Source organism: Mauremys mutica, chromosome 9, assembly GCF_020497125.1.
Source record: "Mauremys mutica isolate MM-2020 ecotype Southern chromosome 9, ASM2049712v1, whole genome shotgun sequence".
Classification (NCBI taxonomy): domain Eukaryota; kingdom Metazoa; phylum Chordata; order Testudines; family Geoemydidae; genus Mauremys; species Mauremys mutica.
In genome coordinates, this window is record NC_059080.1 from 7195394 (window position 1) to 7211981 (window position 16588).

Below are 16588 nucleotides of genomic sequence, written 5' to 3' on the forward strand. Positions count from 1 at the left end.
TCTTAAGGACTCCATAAGAATGATTGCTGCACGATACACATTTATCTTTAATCTAATATAGTTTACAGAGTTTTTTCTGACAAATTACACTACGCTTTATGGAAATGTAACATTTTGTATGAATGGCTGGGTGCAGCCATGTTGCATGCTAATGAGCGAAACAAAGTAGCTCCACTCTTATTTGCAACTGGCTCAGACCTTTCCATTAGCAAATTAAAATCTGTTCAAATTTATTTACTAATATATTAGAAGAAGCTTCAGGCTAACCTCCCTGACCTGTATTATATAGCAAACAACTGTAGCAGTGAAAATAATTAATAGAATGTATTGCACCTCCTGTTCGTTTCTCGATTACACCCTGAGGTCAGCTGTATGGTGGGTTTACCATCTGCATTCTGTTACAAGGCCACATTTACTTAAAAATTATCAATTATATTTCAAAATGACTTTCCTTAATTGAACTCTCTTTATTCAAGTGAGCTCTATTTTTAAAAGCTTCTGGAAAGCACCTTTGCTCAAAATCCTTTCCTATTTCAACACCCTAAAGTAACTTTCTATATTACTTAGTCGTGACAACTGAGCAAACCCACCAAAGTAACAACATTCTATTTACTTACTGCATATCAAGTGCATGCCTCAGTATTGGGGCCAAATTCTCACAAAGTTACTCCTGGTGTAACTCCATTGAAATCAAGTCAAGGATAAGTTGAGCCCTTAGAATTTTCTTTAGCTTCCTTCCAACTTTCAAGAAAGATGGGCCCTGGCCCAGAGAACTTTGAATTTAAGGCCTTGAACTAGCAAATCATTTGAAGATGGGCTTAAACTTCAATCCCTGAGTAGTCCCATTGAAGTCAAGAAGACTCCTCAGGTACTTTAGTGCTTTGCAGAGATTGGGCCCCCAGGCTCCCATCTCTCTGATACACTGTCCCATTCGGGCAGTAAAAAACGTTAGCATAATCATACCATATCTTAGTCACAGTTCCAATGGAGTAATTCTGAAGCAACTCCAGTCAACCAATGCATTTACTCTGGGGCTACAGAGGTGACACTGATCAGAAGCTGGAGTTATGCCAGCACAGACACTTGGCCCATTGCCTTTGTTTGAAAAAAATCTCGGCTACTAAGGAGGATGAACGCCGCAATAGTTAAGAGTTTGTGTCAGTAGAATAGACAAGACTATACTTTACTGACCCCTACCTTCTGCTTTCAATAATGTCTATGGTTGGGCTTTTCCACCTTTGAGAACTGTTGGTTTTTAGGCCTTAATCTGATGAATTTTTAAAAGGAGAAACTGATTACAATGCATAGTACAACTTAAATAACGGCTGTTGTGATGCGAAACGTGCTCTCCAGCACATGGCTAGTGACAGGCTGGGGTTTGAGCTGCGCTCACAGCTCATTTCAATAACCAGCTTTACACAATAAACAAAGATTTATTTCCTTGACTTGCAGATGCGTACATATGAATCCTTTATGTTTGTCCACTGGCTCCTCCACATTGGTCAGGTGACGTGATTCAGCTCTGACCTGGAGGGATCATCTTTAGGATAAGATGGGTCTCAGTCATCATCTCCATTCAACCCCTGGCCTTGTAGAACATCAGAAGCTAAAGGGCTCTGCTCAAGAAGCTCTCAGTAGGTGCGGTGCTGGATGTTTTATGTGGTGGACTCCCATCTACCAACAAGGTGCCTGGGACCAGAATCTTTTCATGTAGGCCACCAGAGAGCTATGAGACTAATGGGTCATTCCCTGCCACAGCGGGATTGATTATTTAATTTATGTTTTTTATGGACTCATCATTCTAATATCTCCCTCTGTGGACACCAATTAAAAGTAATTTAAGAGCAATCATTCTGTCCCTTAAGGACCATGAATACTTCCAAGTTTTGAAAGGCTCTTATCCCAGCCATTGCCAATCCCCATGAACATCCAGAAAACGCACTCATCCTATGGGACTGGATGTATTTGGCAGGTAGTTCTGCAGTGAAGTGATTCAAACTATTCCCATCACCCTTACAGGAACCATGATTGTGACTAAGGGTGAAAACCTGGCCCCATTGAAGTCCATGCAGTTTTGTCCTTGACTTCACTGGGGGCCAGGCTTTCACCCTAACATTTACATTTTCTTTTTCGTGGAGTTGCATTTTTTCTCATCTATAAAGACAATTTGAACAGGTTTCAGCATTAGCTGAAAGGGGACCAGAGGAAATCTGTGGCTGACAATTATTATCAGCAACAGGTTATTCTCAGCAACTTTTTCCAGGTAGAGCATTAACAAACAAACTATATTCTGTACACTGCAAATTGCCCAACTACATTGCAACAGGAAAGAAATATTTCATCATATAAACAAAAAGCCAAACAATAAGAAATGTGTTTATGGTCTAAATCTGCATCCAAATGATATTTTCCACTATTAACAGCAGGAACAATTATAGTGGAAGCTTACATACACACACTGATAGATAAGCTTACATCCCCAACAATGGAAAACTTTGGATAGAAGAAAAATATTGGCTATTTTAAAATGTGTCAAAAAACTTGAAAACAATTATGCCAAAAATTCAAAATTAATTCAATTTTATGGTGTTTAATATGGACCCATTTTCTGTGTGTGTGTGTATGTGTGTGTGTGTGTGTGTGTGTGTGTGTGTGTGTGTGTGAGAGAGAGAAACTTGTCATGACATTTTCTAATTGATATTTTATAGCCATTTCATTGAAATACTTTTGAAAGTATCAAAATTTTTGTTTACTGAAAATGGTGCTGTATTACTGAAAAACAGACAGTTCAGTAGGTTGAGGTAATGACAATATTTCAATAAAAAAATTGAACTACCAAGAAAATGTGGGAAATTTCACAAAAAAAGGAAAATTCAGCATCACTGACATTTTTTCATGAAAAGTTTCATTTTCAATTATTGTTTTTAACAAAAAAATTGTGTAAAAATTATCAATCTGCTCAAATATTGGGTCAAATTAGTCAATTAGACTAGCTTTTTGGAGGTGAGTTGGTATGTTTAAGCTATATATTCAGATGGGGGGGGTATTCTGATTTTGGATGAATCACTGGCATCCTCGTGTGGCCATTTCGTGCTATTGCCTCTAAAAAATAATAATTTGCTAAGATTCATTCAATTGTCAAACAACCATTCCAGGAAGTTTTAGAAAGAAGCTAAAAATGAAACCCAATTTTAATTGATATTTTAATATATTATAATTTTACCCACATTACAAATACTAGCAATCTGACTTTAAAACTATAAAGCACTTCAACTTTAGAGAAAATAGACTTCACTAACCTTTAGAGATTTCACTAATTTAGAGACTTCACTAATCTTCTATTGTAAAATTGTTTGGGTTAGGAGGAATCTTTAGTGACTCCTGAAGTCCAACGGCTCCACTGTCATGAGCTGAGTTGGTCCATGGGTCAGGAAATGGAATGGGGCTACTGAGAAGGTTTGTTTCTATTAAGAAGGTACCTGAAAGTTAGGTAAGTACTGCAGTGAGGAAAAAAAGGAGCCGGAAGATGTTGAAGGAAGAGAGAGAAAAGGTGGAAAAAAGGAAAGTGGATAAGTAGAAATGTGTAGAGAGGAGTGTATCGTATGGTATCTTAGTGAAGCTAACAGGAGAAGAATTCACTTTCTTCACAGTAAGCGACCTCCTGTTTCCATATGGTTAGGCCCTGATCCAACAAAATACTTAAGCATGTGGTTTCACATGTTTAAGTGCTTGTCTGGATCAGAGCCTTAGGGCTTGTGTACACTACAAGTGCTCTGCCAGAATATCTATCCCAGTATAGCTATGTTGGCAGCGTAAGCTGATAGAAGTTCTTCTGTTGGTATAGCTACACCACTTCCCTGAAGGACATGAGCTATATTTACAGAGACACTCTAGTCAGTGTAGCTATGTCGGCTAGGTGTATGTGGGTTTTTTCCATATTCCTAGCTGATGTAGCTATGCGGGCAAAGCTTTGTAGCATTGACTAAGCCCTAGACAGGGAAGGTCTTAGCCTTCCTAATGAAGCAGGAGAGTTTAAAGAGGGACATCACTGCTAAGGCCATCTTACTAAAACACCGTGCATCAGGGTTATCACGTACTTAACCTTCAGGTACTCAAGTATGCCGGTAATAATGAATAAACAACAATAACAAAGAGCCAAGAATGTGGTCCATAATTATCTCATCTAGGGTCTGATCCAAAGTCCAATGAATTAATTAGGAGGTCTTTCCATTGACTTCAATGGGCTAGGGATCAGACTGCTATTGCATTAATGTCAGTTACCGTTTGCTCATTTATGTGGCAACCCTTATCCTTCCAGCATGGTAAAAATGAAGATTTATTTGGTTGCTGTCAATTATTATGACAGAATCTGGACTCATTCAGTTCCAGAAATGAAGTTGTTTGGTTGGGTGGGCTCTCTTAAGAGGGAAGGAAAGGCGGCCTGGTTTGGTGTTGCTGATTTCAGTTTTTGTGCTCCTCTTAGTGGATCAGCCCTTGTTTCCCAGATGACAATAAAAGGCCATTAAGCCACCTTCTTTTCTGGCTTTGATAAATACCACTTTGCGACACTCACATCCATTCAGAGCTTCTGGCTCATTGATTTGACCATATGAACCCCCAAATATACACACTGTGCTTCCATCCATTGGCTCCCCCTGCCAAATACAAATGTCACTTGCAAAGCCCTTCACAACCTAGCCCCACCGCCTATCCATCATCTCTTATACATCACTGAACTCTCAAACCACCCCTTTCCCGCCTCACCGGTTCTAATGACGGCAGTGTTCTTTGGCCCCTTGTGGAAATTTTCCAACAAACACAGTTGTATTTTCTCACAGCCTGCCTGTTAGTGTGGGAAGTGTTCCCAGTAACCATCTGCAAAGATAACACATCATCCTAGTGCCAATACCTTCTGAAAACTCACCTCTGTCATGACCCCTTGGCTCGGCAGCTGGCTTGCTTTGCAACTGTTTATCATGTTGACCACAGCCATCTCATCTCACTGTTCATCTGTGCCCCCTTCTCTAGCTTAGGGTGACCAGATGTCCCAATTTTATAGGGACTGTCCCGATTTTTGGGTCTTTTTCTTATATAGGCTCCTATTACCCCCACCTCCCATCCCAACTTTTCACACTTGCTGTCTGGTCACCCTGCTCTAACTGGGGTACTTATATGGCACCCACCTCATTGCCGTAGTATTTAAGAGCCTCACAGTGTTTAATATATTTATCCTTGCAACAACTTGTGGCATTATCCTTGTTTTACAGATGAGAAACTGAGGCACAGAGAGGCTAAGTGACTTGCTCATGGTCATACAAAAAGTCTGTAGTGGAGAAGGGACTTGAACCAAACTCTGCCAGTGTCCTAAGCTAGCACCCAAACCACTGGACCATGATGCCGCTCTGCAAGCTAATCTAAGTACAAGTAATGTCAAAAGACCATCATTTTGTTACACATTTGTCCGCTCTTAGCGCAATGAGGCCCTGATCAGGACCACTAGCTGGTATCAAAATACAAATAATAGATATATATTGTTCCATCTTTTTTTCCCAATTTATTATGACATTTGTACCCCACCAGCAGTACAACATTCTCATCAGGGAACAAAAGAAGATGAAAATCATTCCGACTATCCATCCCCTAGGTTTCTGAACCAGACACCAGCCCATTAGCATTCCTGCCTCTGGGTCTTCCTGGTTCAGATGGTGCCATCGGTCAGGCCAGTTCCTTCCTCCTACATATTTCTTTTCTCTCTCATTGTTTCCTTTTGCTTTCCAGCTTCCATTTCATTTCACCTGAATCCTGTTGATTAGAGTTCTTCACTTCAGTTTCTTCCGACTTGGTGACTTCTTTCCTTTGGGGTGCTTTAGTTGCAGTTTTGACTTTGTTTTCTTGATTTTTCTCAATTTCTTTTGTTTTTCTTGTCTCTTTGCCACCTTTGGTTTCTTTTCCCTCTTTTCCTTCCCTTCTCCAGGTAGCTTCTCTTTCTCTCCCTGTTTTTCACTCATTTCTTCAGGTGGCTTCTCCTGCTTTTCCTTCATTTCCTTTGCTTTCTTATCCTCCTTTGATACTTTCTTTTTCTTCCTTTTGGGCTTCAAAGCTATAATGTGACAGTTTATTGGTTAAGTTTTGCAGAGATATTTTAAGAAAGAAAAGGACAAGAACAAACCCAAACCAACCCAACCCAACTGTGTCCACTGTAACGGCTAGGAAGCCTGGGGTGACTTGGGAAATTGTACCTAGCTAAATTTTTCATGTTCTCAACTATGGTAGCAAGAAAGATGATCTCAAAACTGGGTAAATTGTATATCACAGGCTATTTAACATATATTACAACTGATATAGGAAAGCAGTTGCCTGCCTGGGAAGTTACTGAAGGTTTAGAACCAGAGTCAGGTGCCCAGTAGGTGCAAGGGGTCCATGCTAGCAGATTACAATACAGTATTATGGCCTTTTCTTTTAAATTGCTTCTCCAATTTTTCCCTCATACACAAATCATTGAACAGTTTATCTGAACCCCTGAAAAGGATGGAAATACAATATTAAGCATTAAACTCTGCCCTTAAAGAGCTATTATCACCTTGTTGGGCCAAATCCGTCCTTTGGATAAACTGCTCTGATTAAAGGCTTACTTAAGGGATGCATTTGGCCCATTCTGTTCAGAGACATGTTTCTCTTCCTGATTTTATTATTAAACTAGATCTTTCTTTCTTATTAGTAGTCTTCAGAGTCCTCCCCTGCAGTCAGAAGACATTCCACCACAGCAAGAATGGCACTCAAAAGATTGACACCTCCACCAGTGAAAATCCTATCACATGCAGAGTTTTCCTCCCAAAGTGGAGAAGATTTAAAGCAGGGGTAGGCAATCTATGGCACGTGTGCCGAAGGTGGCAAGTGTGCCAAAGGTGGCACGCGAGCTGATTTTCAGTGGCACTCACACTGCCCGGGTCCTGGCCACTGGTCCAGGAGGCTCTGCATTTTAATTTAAATTTAAATGAAGCTTCTTAAACATTTTAAAAACCTTATTTACGTTACATACAACAATAGTATAGTCATATATTATAGACTTATAGAAAGAGACCTTCTAAAAATGTTAAAATGTATGACTGGCACGCAAAACCTTAAATTAGAGTGAATAAATGAAGACTCGGCACACCACTTCCGAAAGGTTGCCAACCCCTGATCTAAAGACTCCAGGATGCCATGAGAGACTTCATTATTGGTATCAATTTTACGTGGAAGGAGTGCAGAGACTATGTTGATGGGTGGCTGTGTAAAACCCTCGGACGATAGGTAGCTAGATTAGATATGCCTCCTTGTGGCATCAGTGTCTGTTGATATGGTGATAAAAATTACGTCACTTAACCACTAAAAATGATGTGAAAGCAAGTGAACGTGTCCTTGTTTTACACAGATCTGGCCTGCTCACCCCAAAGTCAGCAGATGGAGGGTGGGAATGGTCCAAACTCCTGAATCCTAGGGCAAAACATTATGAAGCCATTGAGCCTCCCTGAAATTTGCCGGAAGTTGGTTTAGAATGAAAGTGAAAGTCCAAGCAAAACTGCCAGTTGAGATCCACAATGACTCAACAAGGGACTTAAGCACATGCTAACTCAATGCATGTGAGTAGTCTCACTGGCTTCAATGGGAATATTCATGTGCTTAAAATTAACCACGTGTTTAAGTGCTTTGATAGATCAAGGATTAAAAGAATGTGATCCCATACTGACATAGCCCTGGTTATAAATAATGGAAACTCTTCCAGCTTTTAGCTGTAATCAGGGCCGGCTCCAGGTTTTTTGCCACCCCAAGCGCATGCTTGGAACGCTGGTGCCTAGAGACGACCCTGGCTGTTATCCTGGGACCAGTGAGAGGGCTATCACTACTGTGGTGCTGCTGTACTAACTAGGATAAATCATAAAGGAAGATGCAGCATGAAAAAAACGGTACAGCTCATAGAATATTGGAACTTTCTGGAAGTTTACCAATGGAATGGCTTTCCATAGGTAAGTGCCAACTAGTGAAATCAAAACATTCCATGGGAACGTGGCAATTTCAACCAAATCCTGATGGAAACCACGCAGGCTTACTTGTCTGGTTTCCTGCCAGCTCCCCTACCCAACTCCTCAGCTGCCTGGGCTTCCAGGTCAGCATGCCAAACGGACTGCCCCGGTGCCCTGCCTACCCATGCTGCCCAGCACCCAGGATCCCCAAGCACTGGGCAGTTGGCGGAGTCTTAGAAACAGGTCAAAATGAAATCTTGTTTCTACTTTCTCAAAATGAAATTTCAGAACACCTCTTGCATGGGAAGTCTCAAAATTTCGTTTTCCGTTCTGTTTCAAACCAATTCATTCTTTTGGAAAAGTCAGAATTTCCACAGAATGGGAATTGCAGCTTCTAGCCAGCTCTCAGCAGTACCAACAAGCCGTGACTTTAGACATCAGCAAGGTTTGCAATGCACGGGAGCCTGTTGAACGGATCAGCTTTTCAATGGAAGAGCCGGATTCCGCAGCTCAGAACAGCCCATCTGTAAAGCAGGATGGGGTCGCTAACTTTGCTTTGGTGGGAAAAAAAAAAAAAAAAGGGAACCTACTGCTGAATTCGGCAAAAAGTCATACCTGAAAAATCAAACCCTTTGAACTTCTCAATTCTTCTTTGCCATGCACTGCCTTCCTCATGCCCCCTCCACTCTTCATCCCCTCGGGCTAGATTCCCAAATGGAATCTGTTTAGAAAGGAGCCTGAAACCAAAAGTCAACGCTTTCTCTTCCTTCGTCCATTTGCTAGCAGGAAAAACAAATGAGCTTCAGCTAATGCAAATCAACAAATAGCACAAATGCTGTATTACAAGGGGGACTTTTTAGGACTGGAGATAATAGAAGCTTTCAGTGATTGACCCCACTGATATGATTTCCACTGCAAATTGTAGTGGATTAAATGAGGTATTTCTCCTGTGCATATGAACACTAAGGGCCAGATTTCCAGAAGAGCACAGATCCCAGTTAATCATCAGAAGTGAGCAGATTTTCATAAGGAGCTAGCGCATTGGGTGCACGTTGGATGCTGGGCCCTTTTGAAAATCTAACCATAAATGTCACAATGAGGTATGGGGGATACTGAACTATGCTGGAAATTCAGCCATAATTGTTGATGCTGAGCACTTGAAAAATCTGGTTTTGCGTGTCAAGCCCCCTGGCTCCAATAGTTACAAGGGAGGGATCTGGAACGAGTAGCAAGAATTTCCAGGTTGGTTCCCTATTCGGCAATGATTATTTACGTCAGATTTTTACTCATGCATATAGTGCCGGATCAACCCCCAGCTCTGTAAAAATGTCTGATTTTTTTAAATTAGTGTAAGAAATAAGGTACTTGGAATATTCTCTCTCATGTTCTTGAAGAAGATGGTTGAACTTCCAGTTATTTTATTCTGTTACTTCCAAATGTTTTTACTATTGCTCTACACTTCCAGAAATCCGGTGGTTTTGATAAGGAAGAGCTGTAGTTGTTGGGTGTTTTGTATTCACATCCCTGGATAATTTTTCCACTCAGTTCTCCCTAAGGATCATCATTTTCTTTTCTGCATGAAGCCAATTTACCACAGGCCACAAGCTATGATGCAATTGACTTTTAGTCAATTAAATTGGGGGATAATTCGATCAGTTTCTAATTTTACAACATATAAATTCAGGTTGGAATGACACATCTGACAGTAGGAAGATGGAGATTCTTGTACTACCTTGTGTTTAGCACCACCATTGCTTTAAGTATGGGAAAGCAGGGAAACCCTCTATAGTAATTCAGGGCCAGATTCTGTTGTTGCTTCCATTAATGTAAATCAGGACCAAGTGAAACTGCTTCTGTATAAAACTGGTTCATGTAGAAGCAGAATCAAGCTCAGTGACTCCCTTTTTTGCTGCTAAAAGAGGCTCAGTTCCAGACACTAATGGAAGAAGTTCACTACTTAATCCTTCAAAATAAAGCTTAAGTGGGATCCCAGTGGTGTACGGACCTTTAGAAAAATACCTTTTCTGATCTACTCTGCTGGGCTCGCTGAGGAGGACAAGAACTGCAGGGAGGGTGGGGAGAGGGACTGCACAATTTATTCATTTTCCTAGTTGTTGTTTTTTTAGAGACATGCTTAAAACCATAATCCAGGCAGGCAGCAACATAACTGGGCAAACAAACTTCTGTGGAGCTGCCCTTTGCTGGGTAGGTTTACACTTTGCACCGGAAAATTATGCCCCAAAGAAGGTGGTAGTACAGGGTTATGGTGTCATCCTACCCTGCAATTTTATTGTACTCCCTTCTTAAATGCCCGCCACGTTGTGCATTTCAAAGGCACAACATTTGCTTTTCAAAGTGTCTATAAACCCCGAGGAGCTAGCCTGGCTGATGGGCATGCGATTGTATCCAGGGAGGGAGTGGTCTCTGTCAGAGAAAGGGAAATCACCCGCTAACCCTTCCCTAGGTTTATCAGCGTATTTACAGAAAACCCTTCTCCAGCCCGTAACTTTGCCCCCCTTTCTATCTGTTCAGCTTCCCTGCTTGCCCATTTGCCCCCGTCCCTCTATGCTGTCATAGGCGCAGGAAGCAGGGGGTGCTGCAGCACCCCCAGGTTTTATGCGGGACCATTGGCCCCGCACCCGGGGCTCTATTCCCTGGCTTGGGTCCCGGGGGCTGGCCCTGCACCCTGCTCCCCAGCCACTGACTCCACACCCAGGGTCTTGCTCCTGGCCCCACTCCTGGCTCATAGGCCTCTGCTCCTAGGGCCCCGTGCCCAACCCCCGATCGCAGGGCTCCACTCCCGGGGCCCAGCACCTGGCCCCATGGCCGGGGCTCTGCTCCTGGCCTCACATGTGGGGTCCCAGATGCCGGCCCCTGCCCGGGACTCTGCTCCTGGCCCCACACCCGCCCCCAGCTGTGGTCACCACCTCAGCCCCCTTACCCCTGTTCGGGTTCCCCCCGCCCGGAGACATAGTCCTGCTCCCAGCCTCAGCTCGGAGTGGGGCGGGGAGACAGACGATGGGACGGGGTAAGAGGGCTGGCTTTCAGCACCCCCACTATTAAAATGTTCCAGCACCACTGTATGTTGTCACCCCTGCCTCCCATGATGCACTGCCTGTCTCACAGTGCTAGTTAATCCCAACGTATTATGTTTGCCAATTGTCATAATCACATATGGAGGCCCACGGCCTCAATCATGCAATCAGATCCACACGAATGGACCCCTGTGCCCGCACAGAGTCTGTGGGAAGTCAGTGGGGCTCCTTCCTGGCATAAGGGTCTGCCTGTTGCAGGCTCAGAGCCTGCAACTGTTAATACTGCTTCGAAGCATGTACTATATTTTACCTAAATACTTACAGTATGAAATACCAAAGGACCATTCCACTCAGCAGAGCAAGAATGATGGACACAGAGCCAACAACAACAATCTCAGCTAAGGCTGGCCGGTTTGGGATCACTATTTCAAATAAAGAAAATAATATCATTGATGTACACGATGAGTAAACAAGACAGGAGTTCTTCAGTGATGCCAAGCTGTTTGGTCACATAGCACTTTTTCCTACTGAACACAATATTTATACATATGCCATTATAGAAAGAGTATTCCTGAAAGTGATTTGATGTCTGACTTGGTTTGCATTTATAACGCTAGAATATTATGGCTTTCATTGCAGCATTGCTTTGGAGTACAGTGTCCAGTTTTAGGTGCCACACTGCAGGAAAGATGTGGACAAATTGGAGAAAGTCTAAAGGAGAGCAACGAAAAAAGATTAAGGTTCTAGAAACCATGACCCATGAGGAAAGATTGAAAAAAAATGGGTTTGTTTAATCTGGAGAAGAGAAGGCTGAGAGGGGACATGATAACAGTTTTCAAGTACATAAAAGGTTGTTACAAAGAGGAGGGAGAAAAATTGTTCTTGTTAACCTCTGAGGATAGGACAAGAAGCAATGGGCTTAAATTACAGCCAGGGAGGTTTAGGTTGGACATTAGCAAAAACTTCCTAACTATCAGCGTGGTTAAGCACAGGAATAAATTGCCTAGGGAGGTTGTGGAATTTCCATAATTGGAGATTTTTAAGACCAGGTTAGACAATCACCTATCAGGGATGGTCTAGATAATACTTAGTCCTGCCATGAGTGCAGGGGCCTGGATTAGATGACCTATCAAGGTCACATACAGTTGTAACCCACACACCTCTTGGGTGTGGTGCTCTGTTCCATCTAGTGGCACCAAGACCACTTAGAGATTAATGAGTCTGCTACAGCCTTAGCTAACAGCCATGTGGCTTTTAGCTCTTTCAGTAGAAGCTCATGCACTAAGATCCAGAAATGCCAGATTCTATCCCAACGACCGGGGTCTGTCAGTGTTATACAGTCCAACATTTTTATGATTGACAATCCCTAGCATCTAAAATCATGAGATGGACTTAAAAATATAATGAAATAAAAAAAAACAAAGCTAATGTATATAGTTCATCCTTTGGTTTTTGATTCTTTGGGATCATGGGTTTATGCTTTTCTCTGCAACTATGGGGTCTAGTAACTTACTTTAAAAAAAATGAAAGCAGAGATTCATGTGACTCCAGGAGCTGGGGTTTTAAGAAAAACACCTGGTTTTATGAGACTTGCAATAAAATTGAAAGAGTTGGCAACACTCTTATAGTATTCCCTGCCTTGGGCTAAGCTGATGGCATTCCTTAAACTTTGCAAGGAAAAAAAAGTCATAAATAAATCACTTGCATTAAATATAACATATCTTTGGATGTTACAGGTAATATTGTGTTACAAATACAGTGAGCCATTTGACTGACAAAAAAACCCCTGAACATTAAAATAAAACCCACTTAACACTTCTGATCTGCAAGGCAGGCATTCAGGGAGACTTCCTACTGTCGCTAGCACCCATTTCATTGTTAAAATTTTAGAAGACCTAGAGAAGGCAAAGCTCCAGGGTCACAAATCTTTTTAACAGCACGCCAATTAAATCTGCTCAGAGCAGCTGTGCTGGTAATGTTGGGGAAATATTAGCAGATAGCCCTAGTGTAGACAAGGCTTTGGATACATAGTCTTTGAACATGACTGTCAAGCAAAGAGAGAGATATTGGACTCAATTCTTTATTGCATTCTAGCACCTCTGTGTTGATTGGGGCCACAGAAAGTGCAGAGAAAGCAGACAGCTCTGCCTAGCTGAGAATTTCCTCCAGTGTGGGGGAAACACCACTAGGGTTAAGTCAACGTACCTGGCCACTGTGCCAACCAGTCCTGTTGCCCAGGGGACGTGGCGGGGCTGGAGCCAAAGCACTGATGTGCTATGGCAATTCTCAGATGGGGTAATGTCCTTTGGAAACTGTTACCAACTTGCATAAATTAGAACAGCTGCTAGGAGCTCCTAGTCCTCATTGAGGACGGGGCCAATGAAGCTGGTTTGACCTCTGCTCCTGCATTCAGTGGAACTTGGCATGGGAGAGAATATGGGGCATTATTTGCACCACACCAGAGATACGGGTAAGTGTGCTTTATACTTGTCCATTATGTGTCAACCCAAATCAAGGTGTCAAACATATTTTGTCTTTAAAGTCAACCCTTCATCTTGACTCCCCCTGGCTTCTCTTTCATTAAATAGCCCTTTAAAGTCTATCCTGATCGCACCAGCATTATTGTCAATTATTCTGGATGAACACCAATATTGATTCTTTTTGAGCTATGTCTTAGAATATCGATGACTTGTTAAATGGCTCAGCCCATTTAATGTTCAAAACATTCAAGATCACCTAAATATCCTCTCTCTCTTTTTCCACAAAGAGAGGCAGATGCTAATGTTAGCACGACTTTACTGGTCACCCGCCCCCATCAACGAGATGACAACTGCCTCACTTTTCTTATGGATTGCCAGCCCCAGGAAAACTGCGAGCCAGCACTACTGAATGCTTACGCAAAGAAAATAACTTAATCATTTTATGTTAAACGAAGTCAAAATGTGTTAACCTTTATTCCAGTTGATCGATCTCTTGGACAGAGAGCGTGGCTCTAAATTCCAAATGATGCTCGTATTGTGCTGGGTGCCATCAACGCTTGCAAAGTCTATGGTAAAACTCAGTGAGAAAGAGGCGCAACGTGGCATAGTTTAGGCATGTCCAATCTGTGGCCCAGAGGCCACTGGTGATGCTCAAGGTTCTAAATTGTGTCACTTGAGACACCAAACGTACATCTGATTTCGAACTGATTGTGTTCTCTGAACCACGCCCTGGGAGTTTTAGGCTACTGAGCTTCAATATATGCAGCAAGGGCTAGGGGGCCCCCCTTCCCCATTTCCAGCTGTTTCCCCAGCAGCCCCAGGAGCAGGCCCAGTGTGAGCTGGGAGCACCTTTAACGGCTGCTGTCCTTTCCCTGTGGCAGCTGCTCAGCATCACGAGGAGACAAAAGAGAGTAGCTGCTCTGGTTGTTCCACTGCCTGCTTCACTGTCAGGGTCTGGGAGCCACAGGGAGAGAGGGACAGGAGCTCAGATGGCTCTGTCTGACCCTTGGGGAGCTCCTAATGAAGGTTGGCTCCAGTTCCTTCCCCAACCACCAAGGAGAACAGAGGAGCCAAGGACCAGTAACCAGTCACGGAGCCATGATTCTGTACCCCAGCACAGAGACCATAAGCCAGCTTGCATTGACTACTCCTTTTCCTCTCCTCTAATATGCCCCCTGCCTCAGGAGCTGCAGGTTCGGGGATGCAGACACTAATATTCTGATTCTGTGGACACTGGGGAAAGTGAATTTTCGATTTATGTGGAAACAAACAACAGTTCCAAATACGAGCTGTTGGCATTTTAGAATTTGTAGTGAAACAACCCCATCCCCACCCCAGATCATTACACACAGAGACTGAAGTAGGCACCACGTTTATCTAGAAGTCCTTGAAAGCGGAATTCAGCTCAAAATGCACTGCAATGTACCTGGGTAGTTTGGAAACAAATCAACAGGGTCAGTTTCCAGAGCAGGTAGGATGGTCTTCTGAAGCTCAGCATAAGGTCTTACAGGAGCTGCAAAATGGTTTTGAAAACTTTGGCCACATTGGAAATCAAAACCATAGATGATAATGTGATTACCACAGACAATAAAGATTTCTTTTTCATTGAACATTGTAAGCAAAAGTTATGCCCAGTGTTACACCAATGGTGAATTTGGTGCTACAAATTAAATCTTGACTACCCTACACTAGCATTTTCCCCCTTAAATTTCCCATTAATGCTACCATCATTGAACTTCACGGGTATTAGCAATAGTGAGAATGTAATTCACACACATGCTCTGTGCCCTTCTTGTGGTGGTTAGACCACATAGGAGTTGATGAGCCTGTTACAGCCTTGGCTAACAGAGCTGGGTGTTTTCGCTCAGACAGACAAGACTCGTGCTTTTAGATCCAGGGATCCCAGGTTCAGCCTCACCCATGGACCTGACATAACAAGTGGTGGCTGAACAGAGATTTGAGGTGGATGGATCTCTGAGGCTTGGGACAAGCCTCCCTGGGAGGGGAGAGTATGTAACCATACCCACTCAGTGTGGCACTCTAGGTACAGCACTAGTGTAGACGTGCTACTGGTATTTTAACTGCCACATCATCTCACCCAGGTCTAGACAACACAGTTGTTATACACTAGCAGCAGTTGGTGCCTTAGGTACCCTAGAACTCCCACGGTGAGCACCAGAAGTAGAACTGATGCGGTGAATGTAACAGTGGGAAATGTTAGGAAGCTAAATCAAGTGTAGACGAGACCAAAAGCAGTTTGAGCTCACCTGAATAAACCTCATCAGAATGCAATGGGAATGTCACAGAAAGAGCTGAAAAGGTGAACCAGAAATGCCTTGCGAGTTGGTTCATTGTTCCAGTCCTTCAGCTCTTTTATTGCATGAGGGGAAAGAAAAAGAAGTGGGGATACACCGTGTCTCAGTTGGTAACGTTTCTAAAGCCCAGCGTAACTGCTTAGATTCTACCCTGGGACTCCATTAGGTCATGGCATGTAACAATGAAGCCAGAACTGATCCTCTCTCAGCTTCATTCTAGAACAGAGACTGAACCAGTCGGAGGAGGCTGGTTAACTTCAACAGAAAAATGTAGGTCTATACAAAGAGCTTTCAAGAAGACAAAAATAAACAGCCTGCAAGATTGCCCTGGTTAGGGATATCATGGCAAGCTTGACCCAAGTTTCAAGCAAACATGGGCCAAAACTTAGTAGTTTTGTCTGAGTGTTGTTTTAAACCCAAAATTCAAAACTCAGGGCATGCCAAGCAAAACAGAAAATGATTGCTGATTCTCCCACTGCCCCTGAATGGGGAACGAAATTCAATCCTGGAACGTTGGTCAGTCAGCTGCCTGTCCAGGAAAGAGGCTTCTGACCTGTTACCATTGCCCCAAAAGTTTCTTCCTGATGTTTTACACTCAGATCTTGGAGAATCGGGTTTGTAGAGCAAATTGGTACGACATCTCATTATGTAAGGATCCCGACAGGACTAAATAAGGAGGAACCATGGCCCCACATTGGGGTCCCCCCAAGCTGCTCTCAGCACAAGACCTCATAGGGGCAAGAGGACAAAAGAGG

General features: G+C 42.9%; 1 protein-coding gene across 2 annotated transcripts; it reads right to left on the minus strand.

The window, feature by feature from the left end:
* Positions 1–5555: 5555 nt before the first annotated feature.
* On the minus strand, positions 5556–15958 carry LOC123377095 (protein PXR1-like). Of its 2 annotated transcripts, XM_045029526.1 has the most exons (6): positions 15786–15958; positions 14945–15031; positions 13989–14084; positions 11361–11460; positions 8619–8782; positions 5556–6100 (listed from the first exon to the last, which is right to left on the minus strand). In XM_045029526.1, the coding sequence occupies exons 1-6, from the start codon at positions 15868–15870 to the stop codon at positions 5820–5822; spliced, it is 813 nt and encodes a 270-aa protein (XP_044885461.1). In that variant the 5' UTR covers positions 15871–15958; the 3' UTR covers positions 5556–5819. The 2 variants fall into 2 exon arrangements, with proteins under 2 accessions (XP_044885461.1, XP_044885462.1); XM_045029527.1 differs by lacking the exon at positions 13989–14084.
* Positions 15959–16588: the final 630 nt, after the last annotated feature.

Coding starts and splice junctions, on each gene's coding strand:
- LOC123377095 (XM_045029526.1), bottom strand. CDS start 15,870: ATGAACCAACTCGCAAGGCATTTCTGGTTCACCTTTTCAGCTCTTTCT. Junction 11,461..13,988: donor ATCGATCAACTGGAATAAAG/GTTAACACATTT, acceptor TATTTGAAATAG/TGATCCCAAACCGGCCAGCC. Junction 6,101..8,618: donor CAAAGGGTTTGATTTTTCAG/GTATGACTTTTT, acceptor GTCACATTATAG/CTTTGAAGCCCAAAAGGAAG.